The sequence below is a fragment of the Drosophila simulans genome, chromosome 2R (assembly GCF_016746395.2).
Source record: "Drosophila simulans strain w501 chromosome 2R, Prin_Dsim_3.1, whole genome shotgun sequence".
Taxonomy (NCBI): domain Eukaryota; kingdom Metazoa; phylum Arthropoda; class Insecta; order Diptera; family Drosophilidae; genus Drosophila; species Drosophila simulans.
In genome coordinates this window covers 21,113,204-21,129,089 of record NC_052521.2, presented here as the reverse complement: position 1 = coordinate 21,129,089, position 15,886 = coordinate 21,113,204, and the positions used below count along the sequence as shown (strand labels likewise).

The window sequence follows — 15,886 nt, the reverse complement described above, 5'->3', positions numbered from 1 at the left end:
TATCTCTGAATTACTATACTACTACTATAATTGCAATGGCGCGAAAGTCCAAAGCTTCTGAAATTTTTTGAGTTTTTTATAGAGGATATTCTGTAAACGATAATATTATGGGAAAACTGCATTGTGGAACTTGCATTTAATCGTTAGACTGAAACATTATAGTTAAAGTAAGCGTTCTTGTGACTTCAGTTGCAACGATATTTGCTTATTTTATTTTTTTATTTAAGCTTAATGAGTTATTTATTAATTTGGTTCAACATATTTTCATATACACACAGGTACAGACAGCAACCAAACGGTAAACACCCACACAGACCCGTTAGTCGACGAGAGTAAACACAAATCGATTCAGCGAAAGCAACCCTGCGAAAGCTCGCTCTCGGAAAGCTGGCGAAAGCTTTCTTATCACTATTGATTAAATTTTCGTGCACAGCTTATATTATAGAGTACGCGCTAGGTACAACACGCAAACACCTCAATTAGCTCAATAGGAACTCAGTTTCGGCACGATGTGAGACGAAACAAAGCAGATCTCAGCGCACTCACATACACAACCCTCAAGTCCAGCGTTCATTTGCAGCAGAAAAATCAATGAGTGACGAGCCCTGGTCACAAGATTACAATCAATCGAAATCGAAAACGTAGAGAACGAGTAAAAGGTATGAATTGCCCGTGTGTGTGTACCCACTCCCACGGCCAAACTTATCGGCTTATCTCACCTTTAGAGTCTAATCCTGCTTAGATTTCGGACTGGCCCACCGTTGGCCCGCACCACTGCAATTCCACTCACATGTCTTTCCGTGCGTAAACCTATTGGTCTCCACAGCAGAGGGTCAACTAGCAATCAATTAACCCACAGCGACACGCTATAACAATCTGATTCCAGTCGCTTAAAGCTGCACCTGCTTCCACACCCAAGATGGCAGAGGGCGACTACGCAGAGCATGTGGAAAGGTGCGTAGTTCAAAATTTTCCGGTTGACATTACTCATCCGCGCCATATCTTATCACCCACAGAACTGAGCTTCCGGCCCCGATGATTTCCCGCAAGGAGGTCAGCATCTGGGCCATTCTGAAGAACTGCATCGGCAAGGACCTGAGCAAAATCACCATGCCGGTCATGCTGAACGAACCACTGAGCTTCCTCCAGAGGCTCTGCGAGTATATGGAGTACGCACAACTGCTCACCGAAGCAGCTCAGCAGGAACACCCGGCAGACCGGATGAAATACGTGGCGGGTGAGTGTTATCAAAGGTTAGGGCTTATCAAACCACCTGTAATTGATCGGCGTTGTTCCAAATGTCCACCGGTTCCTCAACGCGATGCTCAAATTGTTATAGACTGTCTATACCAATAATAGTTTATATGCCCTATAGACTGGTACTCGCTGGTTATGGTTCCTTTATTGACCACTAAACGATAAGGCTATTGCTCCTGCAAAACGTATTGTCTGTGGTAATGGATTCGTTTTCCGCACTCAATTGTGAGTCTTTATACTGAGTTCAATGACTACATCTCGAAATATGCATACATCTCAACCAAAAGTCAATGTTTTATCTTCCTCAGTTCATTTGTATTACATTTGTGTGCGAAATGTTCTTACTAAAAATTATCTTTCAGCTTTTGCCGTATCAGCATTAGCCTCCAACTGGGAGCGCCTCGGAAAACCTTTCAATCCTCTTCTTGGTGAAACATACGAGCTACAGAGGGGCGACTACCGAATCGTCTGCGAGCAGGTCTCCCACCATCCTCCAGTGTCTGCATTTCACGCAGAATCCAAGGACTTCAAGTTCCACGGCACGATTAGCCCAAAAATCAAGTTTTGGGGCAAGAGTGTTGAGGTGAATCCGAAGGGAACTGTGACCGTCGAGTTTCCAAAGTAGGTTTCCCTGTCTACGTTTTACAAAAACATACACTTACCTCGGTGTTTTTCCAGATGGAACGAGAGCTACAGTTGGACTAATGTCAATTGCTGTGTACACAACATAATCGTGGGCAGGCTGTGGATTGAGCAGTATGGAAAGATGGAGATCACTAACCACGCCACTGGCCATGTGGCTAGTCTCACCTTCAAGTCCGCCGGATCTGGAGCCAAAAACTTGCACCGAGTAGAGGGATTTGTTAAAGATGCCAGGTAATTATAGCTTTGAGCAAGTTCGCCAAAATACTAATCCGATACTCAAATCAACCTTAGTGAAACCAACCTATACTTCCTCTATGGCAAATGGACCGAGTTCATTAAATGCTGCTCTGCCGAGTCCTACGTCCAGTTTTTGAAGCAGGGAACCAGGAAGAACGATGACTACGATGGCTCCCCGAACGGAACTCCAAAGAAGATGTTCTCGAAATTGAATAGTTTTAAGCTGAACTCATTTCGCAGTCTGTCCATTCAAGACGTAAGTGTAAGACTTTCTTGAGTTACCCGCGATGAGTATCTCAAAAATTGTTACATTTCAGAGCGATAGCTATCCACCCATGGAGCAGGAAGGCGACATCCCGAAGAGTGACTCCGCGTACTCACTTGACATTCCCGACTCGACGACCCTGTGGAGCTGTAAGCCCAGACCTTCCAACTGTAACGAGGTGGGACATCTCCCCAGAAACCCTGAATCGCAGTCTAATCTCCAGTCTAACTCCTACATTGCAGTACTACCAGTTTACGCATTTTGCGCTGCAGCTTAACGCCGTGGATAGCAACATGAAACCACCGCTGACACTATGCCCTACCGATTCGCGACTGCGACCTGATATATTACACCTAGAGGAAGGTAACTTGGATGGTGCCTCCAAGGAGAAGACCCGTCTCGAGGAGAAACAAAGGCACACACGAAAACAAAGAAAGTCCACCAATAGCGATGACTGGTCCCCCAGGTAAGAAAGTCTGATTTCATTCATCCGGTGGATTGCTCATTGCGCCTATACCCATTGCAGGTGGTTTAAATACGCAACTAACCCACATACAAAGACCGACGATTGGCTATACAGCGGGGGATATTGGGACCGCAAATACGACAACACCGATACGATATTTTAGAACCATTTTGTAGCGGGCTTACGCTTACAGTATATATATATACACTTGTAAAAAGTTTGCGAGCTGTTTAAACTTAGGAACCATTGAAACCTGGATAATTGTAATGGTTGGCAGGCATAGCATTCCAAATCCCGCCGTTTGATACCCTCACGTTCATATTTGACCACGTGATTGTACGATCTGGTGGGGCTGTTGACCTCAGTCAATCAAGTCGCACAAGAATCCATAATGATATTTAGTTGAACGCTTACTTTTCGTAGTCTCTATGTATGTGTATAGAAAGTTGTTAAATCGTGACGATTCCATACGAAGCTATTAAAGTGTTATTCAGTTATTTGTTGCGCTAGAGCGGAGTGTGGTTTATTTAATTTGGCTTCGAGCGATGAAAGGTAAGAACGCCGCCATCAAAACGCTGTAGAGTAACAATTAAATTGATTTATTCATCTACATGCTTTTCCGCCCCAATACTTAATTGTCCTTTCACAAATGTTGCTATTTACATATGACAGTATGCTCAGGTTCGATTTACACATGTACAACGGATGTAGAACTTCATTTCAGATCCATCATCTTGGGCTTCGTGCTCACGTCGTGCAGACTAACTACGTTATAAGTGGAGACGCAGGGCTGAAGCTTGTTCTTAAATATATCGTTCTCGGATTTCGAGGAGCATATTGAACCGCCGATTTCTGGGTGGCTGGAGTCAGGTAACGATACCCTCAGCTCGTGGTTACTCACTGAGGTGTTTAGCTGGAACTGTTTCGCGTAAAGGGTGTCCATTTTGTTGTGTTTGGCTAGAACGACAAAGGGATGCTTTAAAACCAAATACGCAGCAGACGAAGAAGTTCCGTACCTTCATTGACGCACAACTTGTTTCCGGTCCTGTGGGATGCCAATCTGGCGTCATCGCTGCCACCAATCGAGGACTCCTCGATGTGGGAGAAGCTCTCCTGCGGTGAAATGGTGGACAGCACCGAAGTGCTGGAGTACAGGTAGCCGGAAAAATACAGATCCGGATTGGCCTCGTGGGCCTTGCACGGCACTATCCACGAGAAACTGAAAGTAGAGGGATTCACCTCCTGGGTGAGCCATGGATCTGTGATTAACTGGTGCATGGTGCACCGGTACTTGGGATCCTTATTCAGCATGGAGCTCAGCAGACGGCTCAACTGCTCGGACACAGCTTTCGGTATTTGGATCTCGGCCTTCAACGTCTCCTCCACATCGATGAATGGATTTTCGAAAAACATCAGAACGTAAAGGGTCACACCAAGGGCCCAAATCTCCAGCTCGGGACCCACGTATCTGTTTCCGGCCAGAACCTCCGGACTGCAGTACTCCGTCGTGCCGTAGAACGTGGAGAAGAATTTGCCCTCCTCCATGAAGGTCGCCGATCCGAAGTCAATCAGCTTTATGGTGAAATTCTGGTCAATTATAATGTTCTCGTCCTTGATGTCCCGATGCAGTATCTTCTGTTCGTGCAGATAGTTGACGGCATCGGCCACCTGCCGAAAAATGTAGCTTCCCAGCTTTTCGTCCATCAGGGGCCGCCGCTCTATGAACGTCCACAGATCCATTCCGGATCCGTGCTTCTCCATGACCAGCTGGTAGAAGAGATCGTTTTCGAAAACATCGAGAACGGACACAATGTTCTTGTGGTTCAGGGTCTGCAGCAGGTGGATTTCGATAGGAACTTCCTTGCAGTCGCGGCTCTTGACCATAAACTGAGAGCAGAGCTTCTCCTTGAGAATAAACTTGGTGATCACCAGTAGGCGGTCGGTGTTCCGAAAAGCCATGTTCACATACCCATAGGCTCCCCTTCCGATCTGGCGGATGGACGTGTAGTATTTGCTGTAGTCACCCAGGTACAATTCGTCCTCGTACTTGGACACCAAGGACAGAGAATTGGGTCTGCTGGAGTTCTGGGCAGCGGTGGTCTTTATCACTTGGCCCAGCGACTGCTCAACAGTGCTGGCCATGCTGTTGAAAGTGGACGTTAGGTTTGCATAGTTGTACTTCTCGCCGTCCAGCCGAGTGCTGGGGTTCCGGCACACCCAGATGCAGTACACCCGGTTGGAGCAGGGCAGTATCTGGAGGAGCACGGAGTAGACTACCTCTATGACGGAGCCATCGGCGTGGATAGCCTCCCCCACAAAGCTTCCGTTAATAGAACTAAGCAGTCTGGTGGCGGGATTGCTGCCGGAGGCATCACAGGTCTCCGTGGAGGCGGACTTCGCCTTGTCAAGGGACGACTCATTCACCTGCGACTGCGATCCTGCCTCAAACTCGTCGGCGGGGAAACTGTTCGAGGCATTAACAGGTGTTAGGATGTCATCTATTGTACAATCATCTGGCTGGCGGAGGTCGCAGAATAGACCACTGCTGTTCTCCAGATTGCAGCTTAGGTGGGCATCGCCCACCGAAGACTGTTCGTTGTTGGGTGCCGTCCTGTTAGCAGAGCTCTTCTTGCAGGATTGCAGCGAGGAGTCGTTGTCCACGACGAAGGGATCCGTGTCCGGCTCCCAGTCGTTGCTGGTTATCGAGGTGTTCGAAACATTCGGGCTCTTCTCCTCGCGGGAGTCCTTCCCGAAATTGGGTAGGATCGCCGATATATGCATGTTCATTATCTTGTCCTGACCATATCCGAACATTAGCAGTGAGAAAGGCTGGTTGCACATCAGTATGTTGCCTATGTCGTCTACCACAATCAGGCCACTGAGATTCTGGAACACCCAGACGGTGATGTTTAGCCCGGTTTTTCCGGAATGGGAGTAACCCGCGGAAGCATCCTCATCCAGGGCTATTAGCAAGCACAGGGGAAACTTTACGTTATCCGTAGTTCGTCCAGTGGCTCTCTGCTTCCGCAGGCTCTTAGGGATCTCACGGCTATCCGGATCGGGCAGCTTTATAAACGGGATGAGGGTGACAATGCTGACACCCACCACGCTTTCGATGGATTCATAAAAGAATATGGTGGCCGTGGTGGAGTCAACGGATGTTATGACTCCAGATCTATCGGTGCTGATGTGGCATATGTGCCTCTCTACAGGCTCAGCGACGGCTATGTGTCTGCCATCGGTGCTGATCTGCCGGATCCAGAGCGAGACCAGGATCTTGCCGCCCGACTTGGTTTTCATCTCGATGACCTTTCCACTTAGCAGGACGACCCGGCCCTCGTCGCCTTCGATCTGCATCTCCGCCAAGGAGGAGATGTGGCTCTCCGTCTTGCCGTTGAGCAGATCGAAGAATCCCTTGTTCCTCAGCTCCTGGGACGTGTAGCCCAGCAGCTGGCAGGCCTTGTTGTTCACTATAAAGATTTGCCCCGTGTTCGCGTCGATGGTGAATATCGCCTTGTTCGGGTTGATCACCTTCGAGGAGTGCAGATTGGGGGGCGGCATGCTGAAGGAGCTGGCGTCCATCATGTTCAGCATGCCGGACGAGTTTTGGCGACTCTGGCTCTGGGTGCCCATAATGGGGTCATCTGGGAATTACACGATTTTTTGTAAATAATTTAGTACCGCTCTTGAGTGTACATCTATATAGTTTTACCGTTAGCACATCGGTTTCTGGAGCACTGTGCATTCGAACTACTCAGGTTACCAGCGGCTTGGTCGGTCACGTCGCCCTGATCCTCCATTTAAGAGTCGGATGTTTTCCAAGTCCCAGCGGTTCCAACTCGAGGCCTACAGCTACATCCAAATGAGCGCACCGTAAACATTGGGAACTCTACTCGTAGAAAATCAATTGAATGGCGCATGCGAAAAGGGGAATTCCCCAGTGGGTCGAACGAAACGCAGATACGTTGAATTGGGCAGACTTTTGTGGGGTTTCCTTTTGCCTTGAAGTGTTTTTTAAATCACTGTATTCAAATAGTTGACAATAATTATTTAATTTATGTATTTTATTGCGAACAAGTGAACTTCCGTTATATATATTTGAATGTACCGCTAACCGTTAGCCTGCAGCCCTGGCGCCGTCATCGATATAATGGCTCTGGGTATCGATTGCTGCCTAGAACGCACTTACATATATATAAACTGGGCCTAGCTACGTGTGGAAAAATATCGGAGAGAGCAACACAAAACGTATTGTTCTTCCAAACAGGAAGGTTTTTTTTCGTTTTCCAGAAAGTATTCAGTGCAGTGCACACTCGAATATAGTTCGAATACGGTGAAAATGCCACGCATATCCGAAGTAGCCGCTTCCGTGGGGCTTCTCCTGCTTATCGGAGTGATAAGTGTGGACGGCCTTGTAAAAGACGGGGATTACCAAAACTCCCTTTATCAACAGAATCTCGAGTCGAACTCCGCAACAGGCGCAACGGCTTCGTTTCCATTCCTGATGCCCAACGTTTCACCCCAGACCGTAAGTCCAGGTTCCTGAAAAACGCCATACATGTACACCATGGAGTTCGCTCCATATGGATGAACAGATTAGCCTAGCTGCAGCTGCGCGCATACAATCCGAATCAGATTAGAAAAGTCCCTCCATATAGGCTCTGGTTTTCCCCATATCTTCTGCGCGGGTAAAACCCATAAGAGTGCTGTGCAAATTTTTCCATATGGTCAGTTATAACCGAATACACACGATTCGCCACCCACATGTAAGGCCCTGAAACCGAAACCTGTAGATTGCACTTCTCGAACCTGCGCCGTAGATACGAATTTGTTTTTACGAGGGTGGCGAAAAGGGCAAACGTCCCACTGAAGGCCATACTCCAATTTGAATAATACTTGTTGACTAATCCTATATGAATGTTCTCTCTAACAAAACTAACAAATATATATATGTGTACATATATAGCCCGATCTGTACTTGTGCACGCCCATCAAGGTCGACCCAACTACGACTTACTATATTGGTACGTCCTTTCGATTGAGATTCATTCCTTAAATACTTCAACTAACCGTTCTATCTTGAATAGTTGGCTTCAATCCCAATGCCACGATGAACACGGCCCACCATATGCTGCTCTACGGATGCGGAGAGCCCGGAACCTCGAAGACCACCTGGTGAGTTGCAAGTGATGTTTTCAGACTTGTTAATACATCCATATTTTTGCCCACAGGAACTGTGGCGAGATGAACCGAGCTTCCCAAGAAGAGTCTGCCAGTCCTTGCGGACCCCACTCCAATTCCCAGGTATGAAAATGTCCAAAAAGGCCGTCAGATACACACCACACATTTATGGGGCCGACAAATTTCTGGGACTCGAGACTACAGTTTGGCAGGCTTCGCAAATGGGTTGTCCGTTCTCGATCCAAAATTCCCGGGTGCTGATCCTTTTGCGGCAGAGGTGGCACTTAAAGCACTTGGCATGCCACTTGGTGCTCAGCGCGACCACGGCTCGACGATCGATTGGCTTCTCACAGCCTGCGCAGCGGGACGAAAACAGTTCCCGGTAGTGGGCCTTGCAGAACAGGTATCCGTTGACTTCGAAGAAGCTCGCCGAGACCAGCGACTTGCTGCAGCTCACGCACCGGAAACACTTTTCGTGCCACTTGCGCTCCGCGGCAGCCACGCCGCGCTCTAGGATCGGAGTCCGGCAGGCGGAGCACCGAGCGGCATGCTTGTCCAGATAGCACTCGCTGCAGACCACGTCGTCCTCCACCGCGAAAAACAGCTTAGGATCCACCACCAGGCCGCACTCCTTGCAGGTGAAGTGGTGCGGATGGTACGTCTTGCCCAAGCTGCAAACTGCCCGTGGCCAAATCTTCTCGTTGCATCTACAGCAAATCGAAGCGCACATACTAGGCAGCTTTCTGATAGACAAATTATAAATTTTAAGGAAAAAATCGAATAGATAGTTTTAAAGTCAAATTTTGTCTTGTTATTGACACAAAAATCCAGTTCATATATAGTAACATTTCAATAAGATTGATGGGTATACATATGAATGAAGATCGAAATGCACGGATAATTAGGAGTCAACTGGGCAAGCTTCAATAAGTCAATCCTTGGCAGTCAGCACAGTTTAATAAGAGTTTTAAACCTGTTTATCGAATTTTTCCATTAACTAATTGGCAAATGTGCTATAAATTTGCATCTACTGGACTAACACTTACCTCTCAACAGATCGTATACGCTTGGGCCAGAGACGCCCAAAAGTTAAATCTGCCCGAGGGAGTGGGTTTCAAGGTGGGCAAGAACTCGCCAATCAAGTACCTTGTGTTGCAAGTTCACTATGCGCACATCGACAAGTTCAGAGGTAAGTACAAGATTGCATTCAATATCAGGAAATTTATATGTGCTTTTCTTCAGATGGCTCCACTGATGATTCTGGGGTGTTCTTGGATTACACAGAAGAGCCGTAAGTGCCTTGATAAATACGTGATTCCCAAAATAACCATTACCATCCTGGCAGTCGTAAAAAGCTGGCTGGCACTCTGCTGCTGGGTACAGACGGTCAGATTCCGGCGATGAAGACGGAGCACCTGGAAACCGCCTGCGAGGTGAACGAGCAGAAGGTCCTGCATCCTTTCGCGTACCGGGTGCACACCCACGGCCTGGGAAAGGTGGTTTCCGGCTACCGTGTGAGGACAAACAGCGAAGGCGAACAGGAGTGGCTGCAGCTGGGCAAGAGAGATCCCCTCACGCCCCAGATGTTCTATAACACCAGCAACACGGACCCCATAATCGAGGGAGACAAGATCGCCGTGAGGTGTACTATGCAGAGCACTCGCCATCGGACTACCAAAATAGGGTAAGTAGGCAGAGATTTGAAACGCAGCTCGAGCACCGCTCCTAATCAAACTCTGTATTGATGACAGTCCCACGAACGAGGACGAGATGTGCAACTTCTATCTCATGTACTACGTGGATCACGGGGAGACTCTCAACATGAAGTTCTGCTTCAGCCAGGGCGCCCCCAACTACTTCTGGTCCAATCCCGACTCCGGCCTACACAATATCCCACATATCGAGGCGAGCACCTTGTAATCAGCGCTCGCCGAGAGCCAGGAAATCAGCCGCGGAAAGAGAAACGAATGTATACTACCTTACTGTCTGGATTATTTTATCGTGTGCAACAACTAATGATGGTTTAGCCTCATTCTGTATCCCCTTCTGTTGGCCACCAATGATTTATGTAACATATTTGTGTAACGTGTAAATAAACATATGTAGATAATTCGCGATACCCGCTGGAGATCCTATTGAATGGATTTGGGAGCACTTAGCTGATCGCCGCAAGGTTAGTCCCCTTCCCATTCGTCGCGCATAGCAGGAACCAGCGATCATTCCACTACGCAGTAAATGAGACTGCTCCGACGTAAATATTTTCAATGCAAAGCATTTATTCTCGCGTTTTTTGTATGTATATAGAATTTATGGAATATATGGTATTATCTGCATACATATACATATTTTATATATAATTTGGTGTAAAATTATAAACGTACAATTAGATTAGTTATAAATTACACAAACTTAAATATCTCTCACATTTTATAATAACTTGCAAACTCGTACTTGTTAGTGTTAAACTCTAAATGACTACCGGTTGGCTGAGGCGGCAAGTCCTCAAATGTGTAGGCTAGCAGAGCTCCGTTGTTATCGTGTGCGGCGTAGTTGAGATCATTGTGTGTTTCAATTACACTTCCGGTGTAGTCTTGTTGCGCGTATGTACAAGTGCTCCCGATGGCGTCCGCCTCCACGAAGCTGCTCCCGTTGAAGCCGATCTGCGGCGAGTTGGAGGTGGTCAGAATGCTGCACTCGCTGTCCTCGGCGGCCGACGGGATCGCGTTGAAGTCGTCGGCCTGGAATGTGGTGTGCCCAGCGTCCGGTCCGCCGTAGGGCAGCGTGCAGGTCATGGTCATGGTCACCGTCTGGGGCCGCACCACCTCGAACTCCACCTGGTGCGAGGAGCTGTCGCCGCCGCAGTCCTCCGCGAAGCAGTCGTGGCTGTCAGGCACATATGGAGGTATTTGATGGCTGGCCGAGTGCAAGTTGGCGTCGTTCACAATGTTGTCTTCGGAGTCGAAGACGGGCTCGTTGAGCGGATTGTCCAGCAGGCTGGACGACTCCACCTTGAGGGTGAGCCCGTCGCTCGAGGGATTCACCTCCAGGTAGGGCAGGTAGCGCATCACCTCCTCGGTCAGCTCCTCGCGGTCGTTGATGGGGCTGATGTCGGAGATGTTGTCCATCAGTCCTGCGGTGGGATCCGACTGGTTGTGTTGGCTCTGCGCCAGGGAGCTGACCCCCAGCTGCGAGTCCTCGTTGCCGCCGAGGAAGAGCGGCAGGAAGCGGTTGACCACCTCCGACAGGTTCTCCCGCGGCTCCAGCGGACCCGAGCTCAGCTCGGAGTGCAGCTTCTCGTCGCAGTCGGCGTTGCTGTGCGTGCTTAGAGGTAAGTATTCAGACGATTGGTAGCTTAACAGATTATCGGCTGAGGGTAGTATAATATCCGCGGAGTTGAGCTGCTCAGCAGACTCCATCTTAACTTCGTACTTAGGCTTGGAGGAGATATCACCCGAGTCGTTCCTCAATCGTTTCGAAGCGGAACCCGATTGACATGTAGAGGTAGATCTTTTGCTTTTGCGGCCGGCAGTGGTGGTTCCATTAATTGCAAGGGTGGTCAGTGAGTTGTTGTTGTTGGGCGTGTCATTTCTGGCTTCGCAGCCGTCCGCGTCCTGGTTGGTCTTCAGCGATCCCGGGGAGCGCGTCTGCTTCTTCTGCGGCCTGTACTTGTAGTTCGGATACTCGATCATGTGCAGCTTGCGCAGCTTCTCCGCCTCGCTGATGTACGGCTGCTTGTCGTCCTTGCTGAGCAGCTGCCAGCGGCGGCCCAGCTCCTTGGAGATCTCCGCGTTGTGCAGGTCGGGGGTCCGCTCGCAGATCTTGCGCCGCTCCATCTGGCTCCACACCATGAAGGCGTTCATGGGTCGCTTGATATGGCCGGGCGAATGTTTCTTGGTCTGCAGGTGGAAGGAAAAGCGGGCGGATTAACTATGGCCTCAATCTTATAGCTAGTTATACACAAGTATCTTAGATGCGAATGGGGATCCCCACCCAGCGCTGAGCCTACAGATGTTGGCCTAGGCATGGCGTCAAGTGCAGCGCAAGGAATGTGAGTGAGTAATATGTGCCCGCCCGTACGATATTGAATACACTTCCGGCATCTCAGAGCCCGTAAATTAATGCGCTCCCTTGTTTCCACCAACTTATGGAACAACGAAATTCGCTTCACCTTTCGGCAACCGCAGATACGCTCCGTTAATTCGTTCATGCGAAAAACACATTTACCTATTGTACCTGCGCATATAAATACATATAAATGCCGACTGCATATTAACGTTTCGCAGATAAAGAGTTAGGAAACAAATTCACGCCAGATATAGTACATATACATATAGACGTATATAGTACATCTGAGCAGTTCGGCTGTGTGCCCGACATACATGCACCGCTCATGCTCATACCGCCTTGTCTATGGCGGTATGCATGCGTTTGTATCTGTGCGAAATACGTATCCGCCGCGTTTGAAGTTCAATGTCCCTCGCCAAGGTTAATAAAACGCTCCTAAAACGAAATATGGCTTGTGTCTGTGTGCACTTGTACCGAAATGTGTTTCTGCTCGGCGTGTTGCGGCTGCTGCGATGCTCGGACAAGTGGGCCCGCTTCCTGGTTGCCCCTTCATCTGCTCCCAACTTATCCCTAATCATCCTGACCATCCCAAGCATCCAAACTGATCCAGTCCAGCCTGATCTCAGGTGGGCACACATCTGAAAACTGGGCTCGCGAGGCCAGGAAGACCGAGACTTGGAGACTTGGAATAGGTCATAGCGGTGACGCGCCGCCTCGTTTGGCCAATGTGAATAACCGTTTTATTCGCGCCGCGAGAGACGGCAGAAACCACCTATTAATAGCGTTAACTTCGACCTTGCAGCAGTTCGTGCACCTCGCGAGTTCATCCACATCCGAAGCAGAGGCGATACCCTTGGCGCTCCGAGCTGAACCGAACCGAACGCTGAGCGGGCTGAGTGGAGCAGACGTGGTATTGGGGCCGACGGGATGCGATGCTCCATCGGCCATTGGCTCAGCCATTGCCTCAGCCATTGCCACTGCCACTGCCACTGCCGTTCTGTTGCCTTTGCCCTCGCAACTCTGCTCCGAAACTCACTCTCAATGTCGCCGACGTCGTCAGTCAGACGGTTCAGTTCAAGTCTAATAAGCAGCCCGACTCTTGTAGACACAACACAACACACTCTCACTCACACCCAAAGGGCCCAAAGCACACACACACACGCGCCGAGCAGGGCAGAAGTTGCAGACACCCGCATCCGTGAGATACAGATACATGTGCAGCGATGTATCTATGTGCGCTCGCTCCGCTCCTCGGGGAACAAGTAAAAGTGATGAAATGGGGCTGGGGCTTTCGATTTTAACCGTTCTTACGCTTAGATCCTAAGGTCATCAGCTCGAATACTATATTAAACACGCTTTTTGCAGCACAGATAAACATGTAGTCGCAGAAGTCAACGACTCAGTTCGTGTGTACCCGCTTCCCAATGCCCCGTTCCCTGTTCCCAGTTCCCAGTTCCCAGCTCCCAGTTGCCAGTTGCCAGTTCTATATATGCGAGTAATACGCAATTGAGCGTTCTGTTCGTGACGCCAAAGGCGAAGCCATTGCCTCCTCCATCCATCCATCCGCCCGTCCGCACTAATAACCGTAAAAAACAAACTGCTAAGCAAGGTCAATGCACCAAATGTGCTATGAGTGCCATGAGTGTCGTGAGTGCGAGTGTGAGTGTGTGGTGAACTCACTTGCTAAAATTTTAACTTTTCAGTTAGGCAGATAGTGCGTTCTTGATTTCGACGCGAAGGTGGCCGGTAAACAAGATGACGAATAGATGGGTAGATCGCCATAGAGAACTGCTGTTCCGACGAAATCATATCAGCCAGCATACAGACGTACTGCTCACGAAATATAGACGTACTATCCGCCCGACCAGCATATCCACCAGATACGTATACATACATATCTACAGGCTACAGCACATCCAGCCATACATACATATATGCAAGCTCGACAAATACTGTGAGTCATCGGGGAAGCGAAACGCGAGTACAACCGCCCCGTAAATGAAATGCACGGGGACAAAAACTGCACTGCCACGCGCTCCACGAATGAATCCGTGTATCTATGTATCTATATATCCATGGATCTATGCATCTATGTATCCATCCATGGTCGCGACTCATCAGCACTTGATGGGCCAGCGCACCCGAAGATACCATCCATCAATCTTGGCTATTTCATCATAATAAGTCAGCAGTGGGTTTGAGCTACAATTCGATTGCTAATCTGCTATAATTGTTGTGCCTGCTGGTATTTGTAAACAAAGAGAATAATCGCAAGGAACTTGAATCTAATCTGCCCGAATCTTATCAGTCAAACTTTTGTTGACCTTTCCGGTCGGCGAAGTATTTGTTTGTGCTCTATAAGTAGGTCTCCCTGCCGAATATCAAATGCGTTCAACCCGCCGAGACAGCTGGGTTCGTATGTATATCTAGTAGTTCCCATTGGGAGAGATAAGAACAGCAACTGCAGCGCCTCGGCTGATAGAGTGGATCTTCCTATCGGACGAACGGATGACCAAATCATGGCTACACCAACAACACATTCCTCCCCTGCCTGGACAGAAATATGCACCTTGGGGAAAATGGTGTCGAAGGCCGAAATATAATAAGGGTTAAACAGTCCTACCTCCTACTCGATCCCAATTTCCCTCAGTGTAGACAGTGTTACTCACTCGAGTCGCATCCGAGTACGGGGTGCTGGAGTTGACAGGAACCCGTGCAGATCCGAACACCGGGCTGGAATCGATGCCGTTCATGCTCAGTGTCATTTCATGGCCGCTGTGGCTCGGAGATCTTTCGCCGTCCATTTCGGATTCGGGTGGAGGGGGGTTGAAGCGCTGGCTGTGAGTGTGAGTGTGGGTGTGGGTACTCCGGGGTTCCGGGGTCTTGGGGGTCTTCGGTGCAGCTGCAGCAACAGGCGCGGAAGGCGAAGCCACAGCCGCTGGATGAGTAATAGCTGGCTGGCTTTGTGTTTTTTGTGCTCCAGGCGTTTGCGCTGGCGCTGGCGATGGCGAAGGCGACGACGCTGGCGAACGCGAAGGCGAGAACGGTGGCAAAGTGTGGGGTGGTGAGTCCGCTTTCGGGGCTGGATGCCTTCGCTGGATGGTGACGGTCGCTGGTCTGGCTGGGGTGGTTGCTGGAACCGTTGGCACTGTTCCGGGGCGCAAGCTCAATGGTGGTTCGGTGGTGGCCTGGTTGGGCTTAGCTATCATCTTTCAGTGGGTTCGGGGCCGCTGCAACTGCATCCCAGTCCTGGTGCCCACTGTGTCTCTGTCCCAGCGATGATGTCCCGATCCCCGCTGGAGCATAGTAGCCGGACCAGTGGCAGTGGGTTGCCGATAAGGCGGAGCGCTCCGATTCTCTGGGGCTTTATCACGAAATTATGTGGTGGTCACTATGTCTACCCAGTGCTGTGCACTATATGCACTATATGTGCACTATGTGTCCGTACTCGCAGTAAGAGTACGATCGGGCTGTTTCATTTGTGTGGACGCGAGTGCGAGTGTGAGTGTGCACTAGGTATTGCTCCTCAAGGTGAAACTGGTTCCTCGTTATTTATTTATTTTTTGCTGTTTCGCTTTTGGTTTTGTTGTTGTTGTTGTTGCTGTTGTTGCTGTTTGCAATATTCCAAGACTCACGTTCGCCTCGTCCGTGTAATGAGCGTGCATAGGTGTGCGTGTCGCTCCCTCACTCTCGCACTTGGTAAATTTTATTAATTTATAAATGCACTGAAACTGAATTAAATAGATTGGCTCGCATTTATGTGCAGAGAG

At 49.2% G+C, this 15,886-nt stretch overlaps 5 protein-coding genes and 1 long non-coding RNA gene across 8 annotated transcripts; 3 read left to right on the top strand and 3 right to left on the bottom strand.

The window, feature by feature from the left end:
• The first annotated feature begins 421 nt into the window (after nucleotides 1-421).
• LOC6735988 (oxysterol-binding protein-related protein 2) lies at nucleotides 422-3,381 on the top strand. 2 transcript variants are annotated; one of them, XM_016181255.3, is made up of 9 exons: nucleotides 422-659; nucleotides 743-954; nucleotides 1,017-1,237; nucleotides 1,620-1,878; nucleotides 1,936-2,133; nucleotides 2,194-2,395; nucleotides 2,457-2,582; nucleotides 2,647-2,870; nucleotides 2,931-3,381. In XM_016181255.3, the coding sequence occupies exons 2-9, from the start codon at nucleotides 920-922 to the stop codon at nucleotides 3,031-3,033; spliced, it is 1,368 nt and encodes a 455-aa protein (XP_016029352.1). In that variant the 5' UTR covers nucleotides 422-659; nucleotides 743-919; the 3' UTR covers nucleotides 3,034-3,381. The 2 variants fall into 2 exon arrangements, with proteins under 2 accessions (XP_016029352.1, XP_039147591.1); XM_039291657.2 differs by having other exon boundaries at nucleotides 726-954.
• A 72-nt stretch (nucleotides 3,382-3,453) lies between these two features.
• Nucleotides 3,454-6,935, bottom strand: LOC6735987 (PAS domain-containing serine/threonine-protein kinase). 2 transcript variants are annotated; one of them, XM_016168849.3, is made up of 3 exons: nucleotides 6,634-6,935; nucleotides 3,887-6,514; nucleotides 3,454-3,827 (listed from the first exon to the last, which is right to left on the bottom strand). In XM_016168849.3, the coding sequence occupies exons 1-3, from the start codon at nucleotides 6,668-6,670 to the stop codon at nucleotides 3,586-3,588; spliced, it is 2,907 nt and encodes a 968-aa protein (XP_016029351.1). In that variant the 5' UTR covers nucleotides 6,671-6,935; the 3' UTR covers nucleotides 3,454-3,585. The 2 variants fall into 2 exon arrangements, with proteins under 2 accessions (XP_016029351.1, XP_002082896.1); XM_002082860.4 differs by having other exon boundaries at nucleotides 6,583-6,926.
• Nucleotides 6,936-7,035: 100 nt separating this feature from the next.
• Nucleotides 7,036-10,170, top strand: LOC6735986 (peptidylglycine alpha-hydroxylating monooxygenase). The gene is made up of 8 exons (XM_016181256.3): nucleotides 7,036-7,398; nucleotides 7,837-7,894; nucleotides 7,958-8,045; nucleotides 8,102-8,174; nucleotides 9,108-9,240; nucleotides 9,294-9,342; nucleotides 9,397-9,735; nucleotides 9,803-10,170. Exons 1-8 carry the CDS (start codon nucleotides 7,210-7,212, stop codon nucleotides 9,969-9,971), a joined length of 1,098 nt encoding a protein of 365 aa, XP_016029348.1. The 5' UTR covers nucleotides 7,036-7,209; the 3' UTR covers nucleotides 9,972-10,170.
• Nucleotides 8,204-8,884, bottom strand: LOC27207757 (paxillin). The gene has a single exon (XM_039291660.2). It carries the CDS (start codon nucleotides 8,779-8,781, stop codon nucleotides 8,218-8,220), a length of 564 nt encoding a protein of 187 aa, XP_039147594.1. The 5' UTR covers nucleotides 8,782-8,884; the 3' UTR covers nucleotides 8,204-8,217.
• Nucleotides 10,171-10,307: 137 nt separating the features above from the next.
• On the bottom strand, nucleotides 10,308-15,886 carry LOC6739507 (putative transcription factor SOX-14). Its single transcript, XM_016172230.3, has 2 exons — nucleotides 14,786-15,886; nucleotides 10,308-11,947 (listed from the first exon to the last, which is right to left on the bottom strand). The coding sequence occupies exons 1-2, from the start codon at nucleotides 15,323-15,325 to the stop codon at nucleotides 10,472-10,474; spliced, it is 2,016 nt and encodes a 671-aa protein (XP_016029346.1). The 5' UTR covers nucleotides 15,326-15,886; the 3' UTR covers nucleotides 10,308-10,471.
• LOC123327050 lies at nucleotides 14,050-14,735 on the top strand. The gene is made up of 2 exons (XR_006541511.1): nucleotides 14,050-14,528; nucleotides 14,584-14,735. It is a non-coding gene; the product is annotated as an uncharacterized LOC123327050 (long non-coding RNA).